The sequence below is a fragment of the Pseudozyma flocculosa genome, assembly GCF_000417875.1.
Source record: "Pseudozyma flocculosa PF-1 unplaced genomic scaffold scaffold00026, whole genome shotgun sequence".
NCBI lineage: Eukaryota > Fungi > Basidiomycota > Ustilaginomycetes > Ustilaginales > Ustilaginaceae > Pseudozyma > Pseudozyma flocculosa.
Genome location: NW_006920894.1, coordinates 347,398 through 372,334, shown reverse-complemented (window position 1 = coordinate 372,334; position 24,937 = coordinate 347,398). Strand labels below are relative to the sequence as shown.

General features: G+C 63.4%; 8 protein-coding genes across 8 annotated transcripts; 5 read left to right on the top strand and 3 right to left on the bottom strand.

Annotated features, from left to right (window-relative positions):
* Positions 1 to 935: 935 nt before the first annotated feature.
* On the top strand, positions 936 to 2,479 carry PFL1_06489 (uncharacterized protein; the record flags this gene model as incomplete). The annotated part of the gene is made up of 3 exons (XM_007884030.1): positions 936 to 1,964; positions 2,077 to 2,136; positions 2,225 to 2,479. 3 exons carry the CDS (start codon positions 936 to 938, stop codon positions 2,477 to 2,479), a joined length of 1,344 nt encoding a protein of 447 aa, XP_007882221.1.
* Positions 2,480 to 2,843: 364 nt separating this feature from the next.
* Positions 2,844 to 3,810, bottom strand: PFL1_06488 (uncharacterized protein; the record flags this gene model as incomplete). Its single annotated transcript, XM_007884029.1, has 3 exons — positions 2,844 to 2,943; positions 3,075 to 3,318; positions 3,435 to 3,810. 3 exons carry the CDS (start codon positions 3,808 to 3,810, stop codon positions 2,844 to 2,846), a joined length of 720 nt encoding a protein of 239 aa, XP_007882220.1.
* Positions 3,811 to 7,662: 3,852 nt separating this feature from the next.
* On the top strand, positions 7,663 to 13,125 carry PFL1_06487 (uncharacterized protein; the record flags this gene model as incomplete). Its single annotated transcript, XM_007884028.1, has 1 exon — positions 7,663 to 13,125. The coding sequence occupies one exon, from the start codon at positions 7,663 to 7,665 to the stop codon at positions 13,123 to 13,125; it is 5,463 nt and encodes a 1,820-aa protein (XP_007882219.1).
* Positions 13,126 to 14,699: 1,574 nt separating this feature from the next.
* PFL1_06486 (uncharacterized protein) lies at positions 14,700 to 16,115 on the top strand (the record flags this gene model as incomplete). The annotated part of the gene is made up of 1 exon (XM_007884027.1): positions 14,700 to 16,115. The coding sequence occupies one exon, from the start codon at positions 14,700 to 14,702 to the stop codon at positions 16,113 to 16,115; it is 1,416 nt and encodes a 471-aa protein (XP_007882218.1).
* Positions 16,116 to 16,445: 330 nt separating this feature from the next.
* PFL1_06485 (uncharacterized protein) lies at positions 16,446 to 18,239 on the bottom strand (the record flags this gene model as incomplete). Its single annotated transcript, XM_007884026.1, has 1 exon — positions 16,446 to 18,239. The coding sequence occupies one exon, from the start codon at positions 18,237 to 18,239 to the stop codon at positions 16,446 to 16,448; it is 1,794 nt and encodes a 597-aa protein (XP_007882217.1).
* Positions 18,240 to 18,577: 338 nt separating this feature from the next.
* On the bottom strand, positions 18,578 to 20,443 carry PFL1_06484 (uncharacterized protein; the record flags this gene model as incomplete). The annotated part of the gene is made up of 2 exons (XM_007884025.1): positions 18,578 to 18,629; positions 18,753 to 20,443. The coding sequence occupies 2 exons, from the start codon at positions 20,441 to 20,443 to the stop codon at positions 18,578 to 18,580; spliced, it is 1,743 nt and encodes a 580-aa protein (XP_007882216.1).
* A 504-nt stretch (positions 20,444 to 20,947) lies between these two features.
* On the top strand, positions 20,948 to 21,757 carry PFL1_06483 (uncharacterized protein; the record flags this gene model as incomplete). Its single annotated transcript, XM_007884024.1, has 3 exons — positions 20,948 to 21,064; positions 21,199 to 21,269; positions 21,355 to 21,757. 3 exons carry the CDS (start codon positions 20,948 to 20,950, stop codon positions 21,755 to 21,757), a joined length of 591 nt encoding a protein of 196 aa, XP_007882215.1.
* Positions 21,758 to 22,522: 765 nt separating this feature from the next.
* PFL1_06482 (uncharacterized protein) lies at positions 22,523 to 24,718 on the top strand (the record flags this gene model as incomplete). Its single annotated transcript, XM_007884023.1, has 6 exons — positions 22,523 to 22,808; positions 22,913 to 23,171; positions 23,259 to 23,416; positions 23,516 to 23,624; positions 23,723 to 24,547; positions 24,661 to 24,718. The coding sequence occupies 6 exons, from the start codon at positions 22,523 to 22,525 to the stop codon at positions 24,716 to 24,718; spliced, it is 1,695 nt and encodes a 564-aa protein (XP_007882214.1).
* Between the last annotated feature and the right edge of the window lie 219 nt (positions 24,719 to 24,937).

Below are 24,937 nucleotides of genomic sequence, written 5' to 3'. Positions count from 1 at the left end.
TCGGGCTGAGTCCGCTGCCAAGTGGCGAGCAGGATCTTCCCCGTTCTCGAGATTATAGGTTAGACGGGCGCAAAGATGGCATTGGGCTCCTCGGCGAGGCCAGCGGAGATTTTCGAAATAGACGCGCTTGCGTGGAAGAAAGGGCCTGGCGGGTCGAGCGACGGCAAGGGAGAGCAAGCTGGGGCCGGGAGAAGAGGCAGGGCGGCGGCAGCGGCGGGGCTCCTCGCTCGCCCGTCCGCCGACGCCAGAAAACGTCGACGCACGCACGCACGCACGCACGCACCCGCCTGCCTGCCTGCCCACGCCCGCTCGATTTTCGCCGACGGAAGGCGGGCGGGTGCCAAGCAGACAGCTCCACCGCCCGCCGGCTTCTCGCCTTTCAACCACCACCACCACCACCGTCACTGCTCTCACCTTCGTCTGCCCGTCTCAAACAACACCACACACACAGCTGCAACGACACCCTGCGGATCTTTCCCCCTTTGAGCCTCTGGTAGGCACCTCCCGATCGCATCTTCCTCGGCCCAGTCCGCATTGACGGGACAACCCGAGACCGCCTTAACTCTGCTCTGGACTGGCCATCGGCTTCTTGCCGCTCCCTTCGACCACGACCAAACTAGCTCCGTTAGCAGCAGCACTCCTGACCGCACGGGCACCGTCCGTCTGAAGGACTCCGACTCTTCTCCTTTGGCCCAGCACGCCTAGAAACGGCCCAGCTAGCACTGCCTCGTCCCCTCCTGCAGGCTCAGACCCAGACCGACTCAGAGCCTCGTCGCATCACTTCGGCCTCAGCATCGTCGCTTCTCCCACGGCTGCCTGCTCTGCTCCTGCTTGAAGCATCGCACGCGCGCTCCTCATCGCCCACTGAAAACGGACGGCTCTGCACCTAGCCGCATTGCCGAAGCGCCTCACCGGCCACCGACCACCACGCACAAATGCTTCCAAGACCATCTGGCTCGCTGCTCTCCGCCTCCCGCAAGACGGGCATCTCGCTCGCGCTGAGCGGCAACTCGGGGCAGCCGGGCAGCATCTCGCTGCATGACCGGCTCTCGTCGCGCTCGCGGGTGACGAATCTAGGCATCGTGCTGCTGCTTGGGTTCGCCTCGCTCTCGGCGCTCCTCAACCTGCGATACATGATCTTTGGTGCACATGGCTCAGGTCAGGCACCACCTCCGCCCGGGTTCGCCAGCTGGGCCACCTTCCATGGCTACACACCCGACAGCCTCAAGGAGGTCGTCCCAGCACCGCGCAACGGCACCTCGAACCTCAACCACCTCGTCCTCGTGCCCGGTCACGCTGTGTGGGCGGGCTGCGACGTCCGGCAACGGGACAATGACGAAAACTGGATCCTCGAAGACTATCAGCGCGGAGGGAGCGTCAAGACGTTCTTCAAGCACATCGAAAAGGGCGTCCAGATCGCCAACAGCGACCCGCAGGCACTCGTCGTCTTCAGCGGCGGCCAGACCAGGCCCTCGTCGCTGCAGACCGAGGCCGAGTCCTACTTCTCCCTCGCAGTGGCCGCAGACCTCGAGCTGCCCGTCATCGCCGGCAGCCTCTTGGAGTCGGACCTCAACGGCGGCAAGTCTTCGCCCGCATCCTCGTCCACGTCCAACAGCGGCGTCCAGGGCAGCAAGACGACGGTCGGCAGCCTGGCGCACGCCAACGCCGCGGTGGCCACCCGCCACGGGCTGCAGGATGTGCGCATGACGACGGAGAACTTTGCGCTCGACAGCTTCGAGAACCTGCTCTTCTCCATTGCCCGCTTCCGCGAGTACACGGGCTTCTACCCGGAGCGCATCACCGTGGTCGGGTACGGGTTCAAGAAGGATCGCTTCGAGCAGCTGCACGCCAAGGCGGTGCGGTGGCCCACCAAGGCGTACGTCGGCGGAGGCGGAGGGCCCACGTTCCAGTACGTCGGCATCGACGACGAGGGCGACGACATTGAGCTGCAGTACAAGGGCGAGGTGAGTCATTGGCGCGGGGCCCCAGACGGCGCGTGCGGCAAACTTGCTGAGCTTGATCGTCTCCCCGCATTCTCACTCGGCCCGTTGCACGACTCAACGCCGCCGCAACCAGAAAGTCAAGGCGTTCTCACTCTTCGACAAGGACATGTATGGGTGCCACAATGCGCTCAAGGTAGGTTGCCCCGTTCTCGCTTCTCTCCACTCCTGCATCGCCGAGCTCGAATCTGACGCACGTCGACCTGGTCGCGAACCCCACACAGGCCAAGCGGATCCAGCGCAACCCGACACGTCGTTTCCACCCCTACTTCTCCTCGGCGCCCGAGATTGCAGACCTGCTCAACTGGTGCCCCGCCGACATGTCCGGCCTGCAGGGCATCTACCCGCACAACCTGCCGTGGGACCTCCGCGTCACCGGTTCCGGCTGGGGCAGGGGCGCGCTCGCCGTCAAGGCTAGCGGCAAGAAGGGCTTCCTTCCCGACAGCAGGTGGCTGCAGATCGGCAGGGAGGGCCACTGAGCCCCCTCGGCGGGTCCACAACTGGCTGTGGATATGGACGTGGGCACAGAACCGCTGTGCTGTGCAGGCGAGGGTGTGGTGCTAGGGCGAGGTGTCTGCTTTGGGTCTTGGGGTCGTTTCTGTTGGCCCCGCTTGCTCCCCTTGAATCGATCGGTCAAGTCTCTCTTCGCGAATGCGATGGAGTCCACAGGACGCGTGCCACCGTCATCGTCGGACTCAGCGTGAGCCTCAAGGCAGGGCAATGGGAGAAAGGATGTGGTATTTGCGCGCGCGGCGGAAGCTCTATGATGAAAAGGACGACGGTGGTGATGGTGGTGGTGGTATGGCTGCTGCGGATATCAGGGGTGGACACTCGTCGGTCCACCTACTTGATGACGAGGACGGGGGCGGTGCTGTGCGAGACGAGGTAGGACGAGACGGTTCCGCTGGTAAGGCCCTTCTTCCAGTTGCGGTTGCGCTTGCCGCTGCATTCGTGGTCATCAGGCAGGAGGAGAGAGGTCGAGTCAGCCGACAAGCTTCGTTTGAGGTCTTACGGCGCAAGTCATGGGCCGGCGTGGAGCCGGGCGAGGTCAGGGTCAGGGGGAAGGGCACTCACACGACGAGGAGGTCGACGGAGTGGAAGGTGGCGACGCGGAGGAGCGAGGCGCGGGCGTCGCCGTGGAGGACGTGGATGGTGACGCTGTAGCCCTTGGACTTGAGCTGCGACTTGTACGGCTCGAGCTTGTCGATGGCCTGCAGCCGGATCTGCTTGAGCAGCTCGTTCTGCTTCTTGGTGTCGATCGTCAGCGGGCCGGCGACCCAGGGCGTCGAGACGACGTTGGCGGGCAGGACGGTGCAGACTGTGGAGTCGGCCACGGATCAAGGCAAGCAAGGCAAGGACCGAATGGGCCAGGGTCGATGTCAGCAGCCGCCGTGCTTTTCGGATCCCAGCCACCTCGCCACGACTCCGACTCACGGAAGATGTGGCTGTTCTTGGACATGACCTTGTTCTCCATGACAAACTTGAACGCGCGGTCTCCGGCATCGGTGCCGTCGAGTGCGAGGAGGACTTTGGCGGTGTCGTCGTCGAGCTTCTCGCCGTGGAGGCCGACAATGTGCTGCTCGCGCGCCTCCGAGGGGATGTTGACCTTGTCCATGGGGTTGTGCGACTCGAGGATGGGCGTCTGGGCGATCTGGGTAATGTGGCCCCCGGGCGTCTGGGCGCCGCTGCCGCTGGGGGGCGTCACATCGCCCGCGTTGGCCTTCTTGAGGTTGAGGCCGGGCAGGCTGAACAGGCCGCGGCGCGGGCTCGAGGGGACGCTGTTGCTCGGCGAGCTGACGGGGGACGTCATGGTGGCGGGTGCTGCGAGGGAGGGGGGTGGTGGAGATGGTATAGCTTCGCTTGCGCGGAGGGGTATAGGAGATTCGATGATGAGGGTTGGGGTGATGTTAGAGATGGATGTGGCAAAGAGAGGTCCGCTTGATAAAGCCTATTCCAGGTCAACACCGAACGGTGGCACAGACCGCCGCGAGGAAAGCAAAGTTTTGGCCGCAGAGGGCATCACCCTGTACCCAGCTCGACCGGGTGGCAGGGGCCAGCCAGCCAGCCGCAGACGATCTTCAAGCCGAACAAGACAAAGCGTCTGCCCAGCTGGCTCATGCGTCGCTCGCCCAGGTCGGGATGGTCCGGCCTCGCCCGCCTGCGCCCGCGCCCGCACCTTGAGCCAAAGCCGAGCAGAGTTTGCCGGCCATACGAGGGCGGGGCCACCGAAACTACTACTAATTGGCCGTTGGGACGTGGAGTATGCTCAGGCAGCACGACGGAGAAGCAGGCGGACCAGGGCTTTCATGGTTCGATAGCGGCCTGGCAAGAGGAGGGCAAGGCACGCCAGGCGGTCCATACGTGCGTGCGTGGCGTCGGAAGATCGCCCGAAAGTCGACCCTCGGCGACTTTAGCCTGCTCGTCACGCCGAGATCGGCCGGAGAATTAAAATTCGCCGCGACCCGCGCACTCGAACTACGGCCAGCAAGCGGGTAGGCAGGCCGGCCAAGGCAAGGCAGGCGAGGCCAGGTACTGTACCGCCCTCGATGACGATCCGGCGAGCAAGATCGAGATGGTGATCCCGATCTTTGTCCACGCCAGGGTGAGTGCTCGATGTTGAAGATGGTCTGAGCATTCGTGTGGCTGAGCCTGGTAGGTACTACAGTAGGCCAGCTCGCCTCAGGGGCTTGCCGTCGACACTCTCGTCGGACGTTTCCCGAGCCGGCTGGACCCGAACCCGCAAACCTACTCGGCTGAGCCGTGATCGTCGTCGGTCAAGCCACAGTGCAAGCTCTCTTTGCCAGAGGTTCGGGGCTGATAGCCGCAGCACACCTGGTCGCTGCGCTGAAGATAGGTAGCTGTAGCACCAACGCGACGACCGGCAGTGGTCAAGTGTCGATCGATCGGGGCTCGACATGGATCGGGCAGGTGTTCGTCGGCATCCGCCGTCCGCCGATTGCCCGCGCATTCCACCGCAATCTCCATGATCCGGACGACTTGCCACCGTCTTGAACGGTGTGCCAGAAGCCTCGAGCATCCGACCAATCATGTCATGCCTGGCCTGGCCAGTCACGCCATGCAGCTTCCTGCTGCCGCGTCGTGACTTGCAGCCTGCTTGCTTTCGCGACGCGCGACCTTGCTTGTCTCAGTTGCCGCAGCACGCTTGGCTCGCCCTCCCGACTCGACCGTTTTGCCTCGACCAACGAGTCATCGCATCGAGCGATGAGCTGAGCTGGACATTCACTTTTCTTTTCGCGCTGCGCAGCAGGCTTCACATGACAAGATTGCTCCCCGAACCTGCACGATCTGGCGGCCGGTCCTCGCAACAATAACGCGGATGGTGGGTGGAAAGTCTGTGCGGCTGCGGCAGGCATGCAAGTAGAGTGATGGGTGCTGCTGTGGGAACCAAGCAGAGACGACCGGTTCGAGCTCAGTCCGACACCCTTGGGCGTATGGCACGCGCTCTCGTCGGACTTTGACCGCCATTCGCGGCGCGGCGCCCACGCGCTGGGCGTCCACATCTCACGCCGCCAGTTCCGTCAAAGGGAACACACGCGGTCGCGAGGGCGGCCCGGCTGCCATCCACACCGGCGATGACGGACCAGCAGGCCAAGCACCATACCATGTCAGCCATATGTACATAGCCTCTGGTGTCAAGATCGGACACCCTCCTGCGCATAGCCGCGACGGCACGTCGAGTTCATCTAGCGGCCGCTTCACAGTCTAAAACCCGATCAGAAGGCAACGAAGGCCGGATCGCAGAACTGCCAAAACGGTCTGCAGCTACGATGATCCATTTCTTCCTACAGTGCACTGTAGCTGTATCGAGCCAGTCTCCGCGCCTCTCTACGCGTGGCTGCTCGCACACGGTTGCGCTTCCATGTGTGATACGTTCGCCAGCAAGCGCAGTCACGGCAACCGTATGTGTACATATCGTCTCGAGAGGTTGGCCGTACGTTATGCAAGCAGGCAGGCGATGCGACCGGCTTCCACACGGTCAAACCTGGGCCCCTCTTGCGCGCCCTCGCTTGCTCGACGAGGTGGGCGCCTCTTTCCGAATGCAGCAGCGTCGCGCCCAGCCAGCCTGCCAGCCTTTGCTTCTGCAAGGGGAGCATTGAACAAACATCGGAATAGAAGTTCTCTTTGCCGCCGCCGCCACCTCGTCAAGTCCCTTTCCACGGCGCTCGCTGTCCCAGAGGAGCCTCGAAGACCGTACCTTTTCTTTGGAGATATGGCGAGTGATCAGGGCTGGTTCCGTATGGGGCAGGACGCCCTGCAGGCTGCCCTTCTCTGCAAAATTGTGTGTTTGCGGCCCGCCTGGTGGGCTTGTGCCGTGTCCCCGCGAGATGCGGTGCCTACCCGTCGATTTGCGGCCGCTCGCCTATGACTTGACCTGCAGGTGCCAGCGGCTGCTGTGAGAGGGAGCGAGGTGGGTCGAGCGGGTCTGGCCTCGCCTGCCTATCGGCTGCTCTATCAAGGTGGATGATGGATGCAGGTTGCTGCGACCAGGAAGCGGGTTCCGACCGCGGCCGTTGTACGACCAGGCCTTCGCCGCGTCGTCGCCTGTGAGCCGCGACGCTGCGCGTTCCTGAAGGCAAAGGCTCCCACGAAACCCCATCTATCGACCAGGCAGGGTAACGATTGATGCGAAGGCCTGTCGTGGATGTACGGGCCTGCAGGTGCGAGCAGCGATCTACTGCGCACTCAAGACATACGGCAGGGTATGTTGCTACACCTGGTAGGTGCTCCGCAGCCGCAACGGGCTGCTACCCCAGCGCAGGTATGCCGCTTTTTGCGGTCTCTCGTTGGTCTTCGTCTTCGATCCGGGATGGCCGTCGTCTTCTCTCACATGTACGACAGTTGTCCGCGACGCTTGCAATCCATCCGCCCCTCCTTCCATCCATCCATCCGTACCATCTCTCGACTCTTCATCCATCCATCTCCAAGCTCTCTCACCCGTGGCCTTCCCCATCCCCTCCCTTTTCGTTCGAGAGCCACGTCCTCCCCTCCTCGTCGAGCCATCCACGCTCCACACTCCACACGGCAGACCTCTGCCGCCATCGCCAACCCCACCTTGCAACGGCTGCGCCAAAGACGCACGAGCTGGACTTGTTGCGCCCGACGGCTGCCCCTTCAGCAAGAGCCTTGCTTGCCACTTCATCGCTGGCCCTCGCTGCCAACGGAGACGACCCCAACCTCCGAAAGTGCTCGCTCCCGCACCTGGATGTCTCACTGCTCACTTTGACCACGCTCCGGCTTTTTTCGCGCTCGCTGCGAAGGCGCTACGGCACTACGTCCACATCGGCTCGGCCCATCCGTCCCAGGTGAGACATCAGGGGCTCAACTCTGGAATTTGCCCATCGTCACGTCTCGAGTCCTTCCGGGCTGCCAAGAGGACACCTCCCGCCACGCAGTCCGCCATCGCAGGGGTGCCCCTCGCCTCGACTTCATCCTGCCGCGGCCGACGATATCATCCTCTCGAAGGAGGATAGGATCTGCGGACCCCAACCGTTCGACATTGAGCACCAAAGCATCGCGATCCACTACCATTCTAGCCTCGGCGTCGTCGCTTCTTGATCCCACTGTCGGCATTTGACACCATCGACATCAGCTGCCATCATCCTTCGATTCTTCGCTGCGGAGCGACCGGGGCACCGCTGCCATGGGCCAATCTCAGTCGGCCTCGTACCATCCCTCAGCCGTGGGCTCTCACAACTTCGAGGCGGTGCTGCCTTCGGATCACGACCCGAAGCACCAATCTTCCTCGCAGAGGCTAAACGTGCCTCGGTCACTCGCCGAGAGCGGCATACCGAGGCACAACTACAGATCCTCCTCGCCCAGCAGCAACTATCAACCCCTCATCCCTCGGGAACTTCGCCGCAGCGGAGCAGGTCCGATCCGACACCGGCCAACGCCGCCCGAATACGCAGCGGCTGGAGAGCTCTCCGACCAGGGTGGCCGGGCATGGCCGGCCTCTCCGACAGAGGACGATTATGCCGCGGCGCAGAAACGGCGCTCCGTCCGTCGCATCAGCGCGACGCCCCGGGACCCTCCGCTCCTCGAGGAATCCGAATCGGTGCGCGACCACGAAAGCGTCATCAGCGCCGCCGCCGAGCCGATCGAGTCCGACCATGGTCACGCCCCGACCCCCATCTCTCCTAGCCTCGCTCTGGCTCTCAAGGCCGGTCTTGGCTCGGGCTCGCTGAGGCTCACTACCGAGGGTCAACTGGCCGTACAGACCGATGCGGACACGTCGGGCGAAGACGTGGGCCTCGGCATTGGCGAAATCAGCTACCAGGACGACACTCTTCGAGAGCCGGTGTTGGCGGCCACAATCCAGGACGCCGGCACCTCGGCGGAAAAGGGGCGCGCTCACCTGCTGTCGTTCTGGGAGAGACGGCCATCGACCGAGACAGCGCCAGCAGACGAGGAGCCTGTCGAGGATATGGAGACGCTGGATCGCGACGTCGATGCCACGCCGCGCGGACTCGATGCGGAAGCGCGCTGGCAGTCGGACTGGGAAGACCGGCGCCAATATTCCAGCAACGCGTCCTCGGATCCCTCGCCAGAGAAGCGCCGGGACGCCGCGCCTGGGCTGACCCAGCCTGCCAGCCGATTCTCACTCTCGAGCTATGAGCTGTCGCATCAACAGGATCTACAGTCGGGCGAGTCTGACCGGGACGCTTTTGGCCCACGAAGCCGCTTCAGCTACACCACCACCGATAGCAGCGGATCCTACGGGCAAAAGGACCAAGCGCGAAACAGCATCGAGACCAATCCTGATCTCCGGCCAATCCGCTCGTCTGACGAACGAGCGCAAAGATCTCAAGCCGAGCCGGGCAGCTCTTCGGGTGCCAACAGGACCCATCTGACTGCCCACCATCCAACCCGCGAGCAGTCGCAAAGCACGATGTACTCGGCCGCAGCACCATCGTCCGACTTCGAGCCGCCGAGATCGTCGCAGGGTGGCGATGCAGACGAACGCACGGCCGTCTCGCCCGATCCCTACGAGTACGCAGCCCTTGTCACGGCGTCGACGCGAGCCGCGGAACCCGAATCTGGCGTGACGGCAACGTCCGATGACGATTCCCGCTCAGATCCTCGCAGCTTCGCGCCGCCATCTACGGGCGATGCGAATGGATCGGACCATGCACAGCCGGCTGCGGGTTCGGTCGGCCGACGACCCAGGGCATTTAGCTTGATGGACTTGCTCCGGGGCCGGGGGCGAAGACCATCGGACGCCTCTCAGCCTTCAATGTCCCTCGAGTCGAGCAGTCCGCTCGTCTTGGCAGAGAATGCGTCGACCGATGCCGATAGGAACGCATCTCGACCGCGACAGCTTGGTCCGAGCTCACCAAGCGTCCTGCGAGACTTGGCGACAGACCTCACGCCAAAGTTGGGCACAATGCAGATGCCTCGAGACCCCGATCGCGCCTCCCTCGCCACTGCAAAGCCGTCTCTCCACGGTCGACAACGCTCGGCAGGCGGCGCTTCGGATCACGGCGAGAGACGCGCGCCGGGATCGAGGACCGGGAGCGTGTACAGCGCAAGTACATTGAGGAGCCGACGAAGCTCGACGATGAGCCTCAGGGCCAAGAACTCTCAGCAGGCCCAAGGCAAGAAGCGGTTGGCGGGAGCGGCCATGCTGCCCTGGTGGAAGCAGAGCAGCCTCAAGCGCAAGGTCTCTGCTAGCCCGCCAGAGGACAGCCGAGGCAAGTCCCTACGCATCGCGGCCAGGAAGCAGCCGGCCGCCAAGGTCAGCGCAGACGAAGACCACTGGGTGGACGTGGACGAGGCCGAGGCGCGAGCCGCCGCCGTCGTCGTCAATCATGGCGGTGTCGAAGGTCTTCAAAATACGCAGGCCACCGCAAGCAGAGCTGCCAGGCAAGCATCCAGCGCATGGCCGTGGGCGCGCAGGTACGATCAGCAAAAGCCTCCTACAGAAGTAAGAGCTGCATCCGAGCCAGTGGAGCGGAGCGTTCCAGCCTCTCCGCACGCTGCTGCTCCGATCTCGGTCTCGGGATCCGACAGGGGCAGAGTCTCGCCTGCACTCGAGGTACCCATTGCCATCGTGTCGCGCGACCCCTCGGTCACGGGGATACCGACAGCGAACAACTCGTCCGCTTCGTCGTTCTCCTCCTTAGCCCCGCCGAAACCGCCAGCGCCTGTACCGCCGCTGCGCCGACCGCGACGTCCCTCACGCCGTCAATCCCTCCATACGGAAGACGGAGCAGCTGGATCCGAGGCGTCAACCGCCAGCGGAGTCAGCGGAGCCGCTCAGATTGGAGCCATTGCCGGTCGATCGAGGCAGGACAGTCGGACAAGTCCCAACCCCAGCGAGGCCGCTTCCACGTGCGGATTCACGGAAACTTCGGGCGCCGACACGTACAACGCTCGCCAGTCCACTCCCGGTACCAGCCTGGCGGATGCCGTCAGTCACAAGGCGAGCCAGAGGCCGTTGCCTGAATTGACGCTCGAAAAGGGGATGGGAAGCCAGACGGTGTACATTGCCGGACCTGGCGGATTCGCTCCCGCAGTTTCGCCCTTATCGCCGGCGTTCACCGATGTCCTATCCTCGGACGGCGTCCAAAGCCGCGTCGGCTCAGACTCGGGCACAAAGGAGGTGCTGCTCTCCGACAAGGAGTCAGATGCCGATCGCGATGCCCAGTACCCGTCTCGTCTGCCAGACGCCTCAAAGACGCCAAAGACGCCCACAGTCGTCATGCAGGACGAGCAGCATCCAGACGTGCACGTGCTCGTCCCCGGCAGCGGCAGCTTTTCGCGCAACATCCAGATCAGCGGAATGCCGGCTGCTTTCGCAGCAGAACGGACGTATGAGCCCAGGGCTTTCTCGCGATCGGCATCCCTCGATGCCGCTTCGCCCCTCCCCTCGACCGGTGACTCCCGCTTCCACAACCGAAGCGGTACCGACGGCATCTCGTTCCATCCAGCGACAGGCAGCTTAGATGAGTCTTTCGGGTCTCCCAGGATGCCCTTGGGACGCCGAGGCTCAACCGACTCGAGACCGGCGCCGCGCAGGGAGCCATCCGGACCCGCCGAGTCCTTCGTCACGGCCCGCTCACGCGACACCAGCGAGGCACAGGACTTCGGCGGCATCGACTCGGCTTACCAGACACGGTACACTGTGCGGCCCGAGGAGCTCGCTGGCCTCTACTCTGGCTCTACCGAGGAACAACATCCGGCCCAGATTGGATCGCACCGATCGTCAAGATCGCGGCCTTTACCGCAAATCCCAGAGCCGCATGGCCAGGCTGAGCGACGCAACTCGGCTGGCCCTTCCGAGAGCGGTCCGCCCCTTTCGCCTTCGGCGGTGTATCCTGGCATGGGACATGGCATCAAGCTCGACGGTCGTCAGAGCTGGTCCTCCTCTGATGGTCCCTGGTCAGCCGAGGTGGTCTCGCAGAGCCAGGCGCTGGCACCGGCGCGGGGTCTTGCGGTGGCCCAGCAAGCCTCCCTGGGACGCCAGGCGGCGCATGCGTCGCATTTGGATGCGCTGTTGAGTCCTGGTAACGCTGACTCTCGAGTCGGTCGACCTTTGCCAGCTCAACTTGCTGGAGTGATGGAAGCGTCGATCGAAGACCGGTCTTCTCTCCTGGCCCGTCAATCGTCTTCGGGATCGACCTCCGGGGGCTCTGGCAAGGCGCCTTTTGCCGATACGGGCGTGCAGGCGAGCCTGGCTGCGCTGAAAGCGCTCGAGTCCCCGGGCAGCGACCCGCGAACCTTCTGGGCTCGACAGCGCATCCTCGGCGAGCGAGATACGAGCGCACAGGCCTCGACCTTCAATGGCGACCCTCCGACAAATGAAGCTTCGGACGAGCTGCTTGGCTCGCGTCAGCGCAGGAGAATGGACCCGTACTCCACGGCACGGTCTCTGCGGTCTTCGGACGGCTTTTCCTCCTCTGGCAGCCGACAGGTGAGGCGAAGGCGGAACACCGACACGTCGAGGGTGTCGAGAGGCGATCGACGCCACGTATGGGACCAGACCGGCATGGCGGAAATGTCCAGCGCGTCTTTGGCCGACACGAGCGGTGCGGCCTCGGATTCCGACGTCGCCGGGTCGCTCCTCGCGCGCAAACTGCAGGCGCAGCGCAGGAGGATGGCTTCGCAGCGCAAGGCGTCGCCCTTTCTGCGCGAACAAGGCCGAAGCCGGACCATGGCAATCGAACTGAACGGCTCGGAAGAAGTCGCCGAGCAGCAGACCGATCGCCTCGCACACGCAACATCGCCCAGGACCAACGCGCAGCATCCCTTGCGAGAGGGGCTGCCTCAGGTCGAGGTGACATCTCCTTTCGCCCAGGCTGGTCTTCGGATCCACGACGTGCAGGATCGATCGGCGAGCAACGAATGGGACGAGACCATCGTGCCGGCCGTCAGGAAGCGAATGGAGCGGGAGGCTCAGGCCGCTGCGGCCAAGTCGACTACAATGCCGTATTCAACCAGTCCGAGCACGGCGACAGCCGTGTCACCCAGCTTCAGTCCCGGGCGCCTTCGCAAGCACGAGTACCTTCCGGCGACGGGCTCGCGCGCATCGCACATCCCGTTTCCGAGCGAAGCATCGGCTCCGCAAGGCTCGTACCTCGAGGTGGACCCCTATTCGTTGGCCAAGGCGGATCGTGAGGCATACCGCCGCGCGCTAGAACGGCAACTGCAGGAGCTCGAACGGGCAGAGAGGGATAGTGCGCCGCGCTCCCGTCGCCCCACCGAGGCGCCAGCATCTCATGGCGCGGAGAAGGTGGTGCGAGCCAAGTCCCGCTCGCGCACGCACCGAAACAGCGAAGGTTCCCGCTCGCACTCCCAATCTCACTCCCACGTCCGTCGCGGCGATCCGGCCAACGCCTACGGCAAGCGAGACTCGACGCCGTCTCACCACTATCCCCGCGAAAAAGCGGCGGGCAGCGAGGCCGCTCATCACACCGCCGCTGGCGCCGCTGCGGCCGAATCTCGCAAGGCTTCGTCGACGTCACGGTCCAAGGGCAAAGGTCGACGCCCGTCCAAGCAGGGCTACACCGGCGACGACATCCGTGCATGGCTGGGCATGGACCTCGCGAACGGTCCGCCGCCCGACAGCCTCGCAGAGCCGGCGCTGCGTGGCGTCGTGGCTTGATCCTGTCGCAGACGCGAGCCGCCCCTCTTTCGGCTGGACCGGGAGGGCGCACCGGCCGCCTGCGTACCTATCCCGGAATGTTCTCGGTTTGCACAGTCGTAGGGGGCTCGAAATGTACACATATACGGATTCGATCTGCTCTCTAATCGCACGCCATCGCCACCTGCGGCCAGACGGCCCATTCATCTGCTAGCCTTGCAGGGCTGCCCCGCTCCGCCGTGCGAAGCGCTTGATTTCAGCACGAAGTCCAGGTCGAAGCGTCGAGTGGCCCAACACGCTCTGTTTGTTGACGATCAAGCCGGCCAAGCAACGGATGTGACAGCGCACGAGCGATCCAAGTCGGTCGACACCAGCGATATGGTGCCGAATTTTGCAGAAAAATTCTGTTCCGATTATGCGGGACGGGGCCAACGATGCCCTTCGCACTCGGTCCACCCCAACCGGGCAACTCGAGCCGCAATCTTCTCACAAGGCTACATACGCAGCTACATCGTCGATATGGGCTGGATACAGACGACATCAGGTCTGCTTGTAGGTGGGTCGGACCGAGCATCTGCAGTCGCGGGACAAAGGTGGGTCGCTGTAAGTACGTACGCACCGACCCCCACGTCCCTAACTAGGTTTCTTAAGCACGGTGCTTTGGCTTACAGTAGCGGGAGGCCCGCTCGCGAAGGACTTATGTATGTGACTTGTGCAGCCAGAGCTTGTGTGACACGACACACCCACATGATGCGCAGCATGCAGGGTCGGACACGCTAACTCACGCACAGTGGTGGGTCCGTGCCGTCTGTCGATTGTCTGCGGGCCTGGGGGCCGAGTCGCCATTCGTCCTCATTTTGTCCATAGAAAAGGCCCAACTACAGACTACTGCACCAGTAGGGGGTCTGGGCGCTAATCGACAGTTAGGACTATGCACAAAGCAAAGCTCCCTCTCTGCTCCGAAGACAGCGCCGCAACGTTGCCTTCCCAACGAAGGGATACTTTCCTGCACGCGTTAAGGCCGCCCTCTTGCCTTCCTTGCTCGCGTCTAGATAGCGGCCGTGTGTGTGCTCTCGAAGGCCCGAGCTCAGATCGGAGAAGAATGGCAGGCAGCAATCGCCGAATGTGGCGCTTCGAGGTGGGTGCGGCGGGACAACCTTCTAGCCTCGTTGGGCGCGTGCAGGGGAACATTCATGAACCACGCTCCTGATAGCTTGTCACACGGGAGAGCCTCGAGTGTTGGTCGTAGACGCCGTACCGACGAGTTTGCGCACGCGAAGTCCCCCTTGGGTACCGGAGCAGGTACAGGGACGGTGCTGCTCAATCATAGGCGAACCAGGCCTGTCCTTGGATCACATCTGGTTCTGCGGCTGGAGCTGCGAGCTCCAGAGGATATAAGAAACGGAGAGGTCGCCGCCATCTCCATCTCTCGCTCCTCAACCTCAATCCTCACTTGCTCTCCTCTCCCAAGCTTTTTTCCCTACCTTCATCCTCATAATTCAGACCTTCCTCAACCTCACTCGGACTATCCCTCTACCCTCTCAACGTTGCCCCCGACCCACATTCTTTGACACGCTCCTTCCCCAATCTGCACGATGAAGTCCTCTCTCCTCACCCTCGCCCTTTCTTCGGCTCCTCTGGCCGCCTTCGCTCTCCCCGCCCTCGACGGCGTGACTGGCGGCTTGCCTGTCAACATCAACGGCTTGACTGATGGTCTTCCCGTCAACGACCTAACCGGAGGCCTGCCCTTGGGCGATGCCACCAACAGCCTCAAGCTCGACTCCGTCACCGGCAGTGTTGAGCAGGGCCTCGGCCGCCGCGACCTGCCCGTCAACTCGGTGCTCGACAGCGTCCCTGCGCTCAAGGGCGTTTCGACTGGCGGGCTGCTCGCCCGCCACGTCGAGATCGCGGCCAAGCAGAAGGCCGCCAACGTCAACCTCCAGGCGCGCCACTCGCAGGCCACGCTCGCCAGCAGCTGCCACACCCTCGCTGCTACGCTCTCGTCGCAGGTCGAATCGCTCAAGGCCGCCCAGAAGTCGGGATCGATCGAGAAGGTGACGTCCACCGTGACCGAGATCAAGAAGACCGTCACCGTGACCACCGAGCAGGTCAAGACGATCAAGGTCGAGAAGACAACGAGCTCGGTCGTGTCCCACGACGAGGTGGCAAACGTCACCAAGGTCTCGGACAGCCTCAAGGGTCTCAAGGTCGAGGAGGTCAGGACCATCCTCGGCAACACCAAGGTCGTCGACGCTTTCAGGACCGTCAAGGGTGCCCAAACCATCGTCTCGGCCGTGCTCAAGCTCGACGTCGCCGGTGCCGTCAAGGTCATCACCGCTTTCTCCGCCGTCCGGTCTGTTGAGAAGCTCCTTGCCGCCCTGCACGGCCTCGACCTGGCCGCCGTCGTCGCCACTGCCGGCAAGCTGGAGCTGCTCGAGAAGGTTGAGGGTGCCACCGCGCTCGTCAAGCTCTGCCACTCCGACGTCAAGGTGCTCGAGCTCATCTCGGTCTTCAGCACGGTCAAGGGTGTCGTTGCGCTGCTCGAGGTCCTCGTCTCGGTCGTCGTCTCGGACGTCGTCGCCCTGCTCGCCGTCCTGGTCAAGGTGACCAACCTCTCGCAGCTCCTCGTCGCACTCGGCAAGATCCACGACCTCAATGCCTTCTTCGTCGCCCTCCGCCTCGTCTCGTCCGTCTACAGCAGCCAGTCCCTGCTCCAGGCCGTCGTCTCGATCCTCTTCGCCGTCGTCGGTGGTGTCGAGGAGACCATCAGCGCTGCCCTCGATGAACTGCAGGGCGTCCTCGCCACCCTTATCGAGACTGTCGAGGGCGTCGTGGCCACGGCCGTCTACGATGTCGACGAGGTCCTCGACGTCGTCGCTGACCTCCACGGCACCCTCCAGGGCCTGACCGCGGTGATTCACACTGTCGTCGGTGGCGTTGCTCCTGGCCTTCTTGGCCTCGTCGGCGGCCTTCTCGCCGTCGTTGGCAAGCTCGTCGCCGTCATCGTCTAAGCGATCCAGCTGCCTCGCTGGGCTCCCCTTCGTCGTCGCACACTGCATCCCTACCCCATCGCGTAGCCTTTCGAGATTTCCCGCTTCCCCATCCTTGCTTGGCAAGAGCTTCTGTCGAGTCACCTCCCACTCTTGCGGGTCGAGGTGCACCTTCACCCTCGTTCTGAGAGCTATACTATCCCCGGCAACCCACACCCGGCACTTCAACCATACACAGCTCCTCTCCGGGAGCCGTCGATCCGACGTGCGTGCGTTCAGGGACTATCGTGCTCATAGGTGCCGCACAAATGCGTTGTGACATTCGCCGATCGAGGCCGCTTCTGCGTCTATCTACATGCCGAGGATGACCCTGCTCGGCGGGCCCGCAAGCTTGCCAAGCTCGTCCGCGAGGTCAAGCGTGTGCTTCTGCGCCCAGTTGGACTCTTGCAGCGTGGTCTGGTCCGCCGCCTCTTCCCTGCCAAGGTCGAGGTGTGCAAACACGTCGATGACCTCGTCGACCTTTTGGCTCTGGACTTGCTGGAGCACCTCCTTCCTCGCCTCTGCCCGGATCCGATCCACCACCTCTCGGATCTTCTCGTCCTCGGGCGTCATGATGGGGTCGTGCGGACCGCGCTTCCTTTGTCGCTTGATCCGGAGCAGTTCTCGCCGCCGCGAGGCCGGGTCCGAGAGCACGCCTGTCTCTCGCGCCTGCCGTAGCAGGGTGCGACAGGACTCGAGGTCCACAAGGTGGTCCCAACGGGTACGCAGCAGGTCGGCGAAGAGGGCCGCAGTGCAACCGAGGACGTACGACTCGATGCCGAGCGACCGCGTCAGGTCGTAAACGGCAAGTGCGCTGTGCGGGGAGCGGTAGCGGTCCCTAAGCGTGAGGAATACGAGATGCAGCACTGGGGCAAAGTACGGGGTTTCCTTGCCGAACCGAGGCGGCGGTGGTGGCTTGCTGTCGGCTGTGCCCGTGCTGGATTCCGTCGCGGCCAAATCCTGCCCTGACGGTTCGCTGCTGACGAGTGAAGCGTCTTCTGCGTCCTCGATGTTGGAAGGCGAGTCCTCCGTCGTTGTGGCGTCTGTTGCAGCGCCTTCAGGCGTAGAGTCCGAAACCTCGCTCGTCGGCTGCGCTTTCGCCGAGCGGCCAACGCCCTGCTGAGTCTGCATGGAAAGCGGAAGGAGGGCGTCGAAGCTGCTCCCCAGGCCCCACACCTCCTTCTTTGCCCACTCCCACACCTCAAACTCGTTCTCGCACATCGAGAGCTCCTCTCTCGCCTCGTCGATACCGGCATCGAGCTGGGCTTGGGACACCTGGGCCGCCAGTCCTTCTCTTGCCGACTTTCGCGCCCGCGCCATCCTGCTCTCCTCGAATCTCGGTCGCAGCCGGTTGCGGCTGAGGTAGGCCTCGAGCTGGTACCTGGTCTTTTCTCGAGGCGATTCGTGGGAGATGAGGTCGGTGTAGGCGCCAAACGGCTGTGGCTTACCCTCGTTGCGGGGTCCAAAGAGGTTATCGCCCGTCGTGGTGCTGGAGTTCGACGAGATGTTGACATCGAGCGCCGAGTGCAGAAGGCTGGCGAACGCATCGGCCTCGCTGCGAGAAAGCGGTGTCCGATCGTAGGTGCCGCGGCCACGACGTGGTGGCGGCTGCCTGTGCCCTCTCGAATCGTTTTCAGGGGTGAAGAGCACCGATCGTGGCACCGTCTCCTTGCCCCGTCCGCGGCGATCCCTCCCGCGGTCCATAGAGTCGGTGAGCCAGCGCGGCTCGGTCGCGGCGCGAGGAAACGGATCGTCTCCGGAGAAGATGTCATCGAAGGGGTTCTTCTTGTTTACGATCGAGCCTCCTTCAGAGGTCGCCGACGTCTGCGATGCCTGTCCGGCAGAGCCCGAGGCAGTCTGATTAGATGAGGAGGGCTCCGATGATGGCGAGGAAGAGGACGATGATGGATCCACCGTGCGTGAGCCTTGGTCTTCCTCGGCGGCTAGGCTCGTTGTCGAGACTCCTGCGGCATCCTTTGGCGCTGAGCGGGCGGTGCGGAGATGTGGCGGTGCCAAGCTGCTTCTGGCCACGGGGCGGCGAGCGGCAGCGTGCAGAGCCTGTAGAAGCGCAGAATGTGCGAACAGCGCACTGAATATCGGCCGCATGGCCCTGGTTGATCGATGCAGCCAGCTGGTGCGGCTGGCGAGTCGGCGAGGTGATTAGTATATTGGGTGCCGGGGTGGTGGTGAGGGAGGTTTGGACAGAAGGAAGCGTCGGCCGCGAAGGAAAAATCCCGACAGAAGGAAAACTCCACTTCGCTGACCCGCCAAGTCAAAGCTCGCGGACCGACAGACCATCGGGCGCAGCGATCACGATTCGCACCGCCCGATCTACAAGAAGGGCACCCGAGTGGCCATGGTGGGACACCACACTGCAGAGAGACGATCGATTGACACAGATCTCAAGATACAGTGAGTCGAGCTGGATAACAGGGATGCGTTGCTCAGGCGGACGCGGCCGTCTTCTTTCGAAGCACGCAGACGCCCTCGACGTGACTGTGAGGAAGGCGGTGTCGAGGGACAAGGGGAGGGGCAACAACCGGGTGTCAGCTCAACTCGATCGTTCGCGACTAAACATGCGAGCCCGCCGACGCCCCGCCAACGACTGAGCCTACTCACTGCGTCTGTGGGAAGAGATCCGCCCCGCGAACGCTCAGGATTTCATACTCGGGCGCCTTGCGCAGCAGCTGCCCCACGTCTCGTGCCTGCGTGTGAACGTTGCACGAGACATAGACAATGTCCGAGGGTCCCAGCTTGACCAGCTGCTCAATGAAGGCCTCGTCGCAACCGCGTCGCGGAGGGTCGATGATGACCGTCGTCCGCTCCGGCGGGTAGTCGATGCGGCCGAAGATGTCCTCGGCGTTGCCCGCCAGGAACTTGGCGTTGGCGATGCCGTTGAGGTCGGCATTCTTCTTGGCGTACTTGATCGACTCGGAGCTTATCTCGACTCCCGAGACCTCCTTGAAGAGCGATGCGAGACAAAGACTGAAGAGGCCAGAGCCGCAGTAGGCATCGACCAGGTAGCTATGCGCCGCCACCGCCTCGGCCGGCTCGCCGTTGCGGCTGCGGCTCGCAACGATCTGCTCCCGGACGTAGTCGAGCAGCGACGGCAGGATGGAGCGGTTGTTCTGGAAGAAGGTGCCCGCGGGCGACTCAAACTTGGTCTTCCACACCCGCTCCTTGACCGTGGCCTTGTGGTTGGTGACGACCTCGGTGTCGGGCTCGATGCCCTCTCCGGCATCGAGCTGGACCAGCGTGTCCTCGGCGACTGATTCATAGGACTTCAGCGAGTCCCTCAAGAGAATCGTGGCGCCGTTCTTGTACGTGTGGATGGTATCCTTGACCCTCTGCTTTTCAACCGGCAGAGCTCGGTTGATGGTGACCGTGGCGATTGGGCACTCTTCGATGTCCATCACCCGCTTGGTGCCGATCGAGTCGAAGCCGATCGGGAAGTCAAACTTCTGGTCGGCCGCCTTGGCGTTGACGCCGTCGCCGTGCCGCCCATGCCTCCCGCGGCGCAGCTCGAAGGGGAGGTTGAAGTGCGGCGTCAGCTTGGTTCGGTAGTTGTACTGCTTGGGCGACGGCATGGTCGGCAGCACCTCGGGGACCAGGCTCGGGTCGAGCTCAGAGTAGTGCTTGAACGCCCGCTCCACCACCCCTTGCTTGATGCGCAGCTGCTCCTCGTACGTCAGCATCTGGTACTGGCAGCCTCCGCAGCTCCCAAAGTACTTGCAGCCGACCAGGTCATCCCGGCGCTTTTCCGAGTTGCCCTCGATGATCTTTACCAGCTTTGCCCGCGACCACATCCGCTCGTTGGATGTGACCTGCGCCACGACTCGCTCTCCCGGCAGCGTGTTCGGCACGGCGATGACCCAGTCTCCGTCCACGTTCTTGGCCAGACCGTCTCCGTGCGAGTTGAGCCGCTCAATGACCAGCTCGACCTCCTGGTCGCGCGGGAACTTGCTCTCAAATTCGCGGCCCTCTGACAGGATGTCGGTCACCTTCCGGCGGCCAAGGAGCTCTTCAATGTCAAACTCGATCGGCTCCCTTCCGCTCTTTGAGAGGGTCCTCTGATAGTCTTTCCGCTTGTTGCGAGCGCGCCTAGCCTCTTCCTTCCGGTGCTGCTTGTCGGCTCCGCCATCGTCCTTTGCGCGCGCGGAGCCGTTGGCATTGGTGGACGGACCAGCAGCGGCAGCGTCGCCGGCCTGAGAGACGAGACCAGCTGGCCCGGCATCTGCTTCTTCGTGGACGGGCGACTTCGACCGAGCGCGCTTTGCCGGCGGGAGCGAGGGTGAAGACGAGGCGGACATGCTGCGAACCGGCAGAAGCCCAGGTGATGGAATCTGCGGAAGGCGGGATAGGAGCTGCGGGATCGCGGACTTGGTGGATCGGACGCTAGCGCAGCAGGCCCTCAGCATCGACTGTCGGGCTAGTTCTGGGGTAGCCGCTGGTTGCTCAGGCGGGAAGTTTGTCGCAGAGAGGGAGGAGGAGGTGGTGGTGTTGGTGCAGGAGAGGCACGGGAAGAAGCAACCCTGGCCACCGATATGTGGGGCTGCAACGAGAAGGGAAAAAAAGTTCGGCCATCGGGGCTGGCCCATCCCGCCCCGATTCTTGGCTGCTTGGCTTTGGCCGTGGTGCTCCACACGCCGCCTCCGCCGCCTCCGCCTCTCTGGCAGGCCCCGGCCAAGCTCGACGAGCCAGCACCCGTCCCGCCCCATCCTTGCTCGTTCCCCACCCTCCTTCACGCGACCATCAAGCGCACGTCAGAACATCTCGGGCTCCGTCAATCGACGGGCAAGATCACCGCGTCCATCATGGCCGACGCGTCTATGCAGTCCAGCAAGCCGCAGTCGTCGCGAGGCACCAATCCCAACACCGACTACAAGGTGCACTACCTCAGGTGCAAGGACAAGTTTGACAGAGTGACGACGGTGAGTGCCTCGCGCCACGCTACCTCATGGTTTGCGCAGACGGAGGGACTGCACTGCGTGATGCCTCCGGCGATGTACTGTCGCTGACGGTCTGCACTCGATCGTGCTGCGTGCGGTCTTTCGCTGCCACGCAGGAGCAAGCCGAGTTCAAGGCCAACATCAGCCGCGCCTCGAAGAAGCAGCAGAAGCTCCGCGACGAGATCATGTGAGTGCGAAGCAGATCGATTCCTTTGCGTTGCAACATACAGCCGGTCATTCTCTGACCTGCCTGCTGCTGCTTCGAATCCCAGCTTTCTCCTCGATGCCATCGCCGCAAAGCAGGCACAGAGGGCCGCGGACGCCGCTGCGTACCACCCACCCCCTCCGCCTGCCATGCCTGCTCGGGACCCACGCCGGCTCTACGCGTCTCCGACAAAGGCAGAGCCCTACGAGACTCGCCCACAGGCCTACGGCTATGACCACGGACCCTCGGAACGTCAGGAGTACCGAGCCGGATCGGCGCAGTCACCGCCCGCGCCAGGGTTTGGCGGCACTTACAAGCGGCCGAGGCCGCCTTCGGCCGACTTCGAGCGTCCGGCACGCTATCAAGACGAGGCAGATGCGACACACGCCGAGGGCGATCCAGCAAGGCAGCGCTATGACGAGGCCGAACTCCCAGAGCCCCCGGCACTCAAGCGAGCGAGAAACCACTGACCGCCCATGCGTCCGCCGCGCCTTGTCTTGACGTCTCCGGCGTCTCGCCGACCTGTCCCTGTACTTGTACGCAATGCATCGTCCCGATCGCTTTTCGACTCGATGTGGGAGCGACTCTACCCGCACCGCGTGCTTCGGATGAAGCCGAACGGCCCGTCGGACTTGCCGAGACGGACCTTCGCCTTCGCCCGCAGAGCAGCAAAGGCGTGGGCTACCCGCGACAATGCTAGGGGTGCGGGTCGATCCGAAGAGGGGGCAGTGAGCCGCTGCAGCCGCGTCCTCTCCTCGGCCCTGCCGGTCACGCCGACGGAGTTCTGGGACTGCCACGGGGGACGACTTCAGTGAAGAGATGATCGCACTCACGTCTGCATTCGCAGTCACCGGCAGCCTCCGACATGACTGCCTCGATAGTTCCGAATCACCCCTCGGCGGGGTGCCCCAGCGATGGATGGGCTCACAAGAATAGGTCGGCTCAGAGGGCGTTTGAGGACAGTGCAGGGGGCCGGACGCTTCCCACATGGCAACCGGCTTTCTTCCGAAGGGGCGCAGTCCGCTGATGGGCAGGCTCGGCGATGCTGCTCCTCCTGCCGGTGGCGAAAAGCGGCTCTGCAACGGTTCAAGGGGCTGCCCACTGTCCACTTTGAGCTGGTATGGCCCGGCCTCTCAAGATAAAAGCCGCTCGATCCAGTCAATCCCCCTTCGGCACGTCGCCCTCTTCGCTCGCACCCGAGCTCTTGACCCTACAGCATCAGAGCGGCCTTCGATATGCTTGACCAGCCTCGAGAAGCCCGAGAGACTGTCGATGCCTCGCAGCCCAGGTCCTCTGGCAAAGCGGGTAGTGCAGCCGCTGACCTGCAGAGCCTCTGGGGTATATCGGAGCACAGCTATCTCGAGGACTGGCTCTTCGAGACTGGCGACGACGACGAAGACGACCTTGACGGAGTCACTAGCGACGCTCCTAATCGCAAGTTCTCCGCCCTTTCAAGGCGGTGCATCATCAACATCGGCACGCTCGTCCTCCTCACGGTCTCGCTGATCCTGATTTTCGTCAGTGAGTGACCACGCATCGCGCAACTCTCCTCGCCGCCCTTGCGCTCGATCTTCGGCCGCCCTCGCTATAAAACTTTCGATTCGTATTGTCGCTGTCGATCACAGGCTATCCGCTCGCAGTGGTCCGCGATATTGGCACGAGGAGCCTGATCGGCGCCAACGGGACGGGCCAGATCGCCGACATTCCCAACATCATGCGTCTCATCGACCCCAAGACGCCCATCGAGGCCCGGACGTGGACAAAGCCGCTGGCGGATCGCTCTTCCTTCCATCTGGTCTTTTCCGACGAGTTCGAAACGGAGGGGAGGACGTTCTGGCCCGGCGACGATCCCTTCTGGGAGGCCGTCGATCTCCATTACGCAGGGTGAGCCTCATTCCTGGCTCGTGCTCGTCGATTCAAGCATCCGGGACGCTCACACGTGGCACTTACCCTTGCTCTGGCGTCGCAAAGTACCGAGGACTACGAGTGGTACACGCCCGAAGCGGTCAACACGAGCAGGGGCTTCCTCAACATAGCCCTAGAGGAGCACGCGACCCGCGGCCGCAACTTTCGCTCCGGCATGCTGCAGTCGTGGAACAAATTCTGCTTCCAAGGCGGCTACATCGAAGGTAGGCCTCCGCCTCCAAGCGTCACGCTCCGCCCACCACCTAAAATTGACGAGGATCCGCAGGCTGACCATGCCCGCTCCATCCTCGTGTCCATAAAAGTGTCGGTCATCCTCCCCGGTAGCCGATTCATGAGCGGCCTGTGGCCTGCCATATGGACCATGGGCAACCTGGGAAGGCCAGGCTACCTGGGCTCAACGCACGGCATGTGGTGAGAGACAGCTCGGTCTCCCTGTATTTGCTCAGCGATTGATGGCGGCCGATGTCGCTGACGGAGTGTCGTCGACGTCCATCGCCCGGCGCCCCCAGGCCGTACTCGTACAGCAGCTGCGATGTCGGCATACTGCCTAATCAGACGTGGCTCAACAAGACAGGGCCGCCGGCCAATCTGGAACGATTGACCAAGACAGGCGTCCCCTTGAGCCATCTGGACGGAATGAGGACGCCGGCCTGCACCTGCCCCGATGAGGACCATCCCGGTCCGACCATTCATGTCGGACGCAGCGCCCCGGAGCTCGACATCGTCGAGGTGCTGAGCACTGGCGGCATCGGCACCGCATCTCAGTCTTTCCAGCTGGGCCCCTTCGATGCCGACTACAACTGGACGCAGTCGGCTCCCACCACGGTCCTCCACCAGAACTCAACCACATTCAACCCATGGCCCGGCGGTCCGTTTCAAGAGTCGATCTCTGGGCTGACTCCGGTGCCGAACGACGCCTTTGAGCACGATGGAGGGAGAGCCACCACATTCGCCATAGACTTCGAGCCCGACTGGCTCGGGGACGGGTCGGGTCACGTCACATGGTACGTCGACGGCAAGCCGACCTGGACCGTCACGGGCAAGGCGATTGGTCCTCGAGCCGACGTCGAGGTCGGCCAGCGGCTCATTCCAGTGGAGCCGCTCGCGCTGGTCATCAATCTCGGCCTGAGCCCCGGCTGGAATGCGCTGGAGTGGGACAAGCTGCGCTTTCCTGCGACGCTGAGGGTCGACTACGTGCGCGTCTACCAACGAGACGGCCGGCCGGACCGCATTACGTGCGATCCGCCCGACCACCCGACTGCGCGGTACATTCAGGACCACATGGACATCTACACCGACTCTGACCTCGCCGTGTTCCCTCGAGATGCCCATCGGTGAGCAGATCAAGCCATCAACGTTTCATTTGGCAGGGCACGATGGCTCCTGGAAGAGGACAAGGCTGAACGCGACGCCACACTCATGCTCCTCTGCGACCCCTTCTGCGCAGATGGCCGAAGAACAGGCTGACGCACAATTGCAGCACCGGTCAGCCCCTCACCTCATAGCCCGACCATCCACGACCGCTGTAATCGTAGCATGCTGGCCTGTTACGGATGTCAATCGCGGCTGGGGAGCGACGAGCACCTGCGCTGCGTGCCTGAGGAGATATCAGCCCCCTGATGGGGGCGGCTGGCCTGCCAGCGTGCGTGGCGGGCCAGGCCGAGCGGCGTGGAGGAGCCGGGACCCTGGCCATTTTTTTCTGGCTCGAAGTTTTGAGGTCAAGC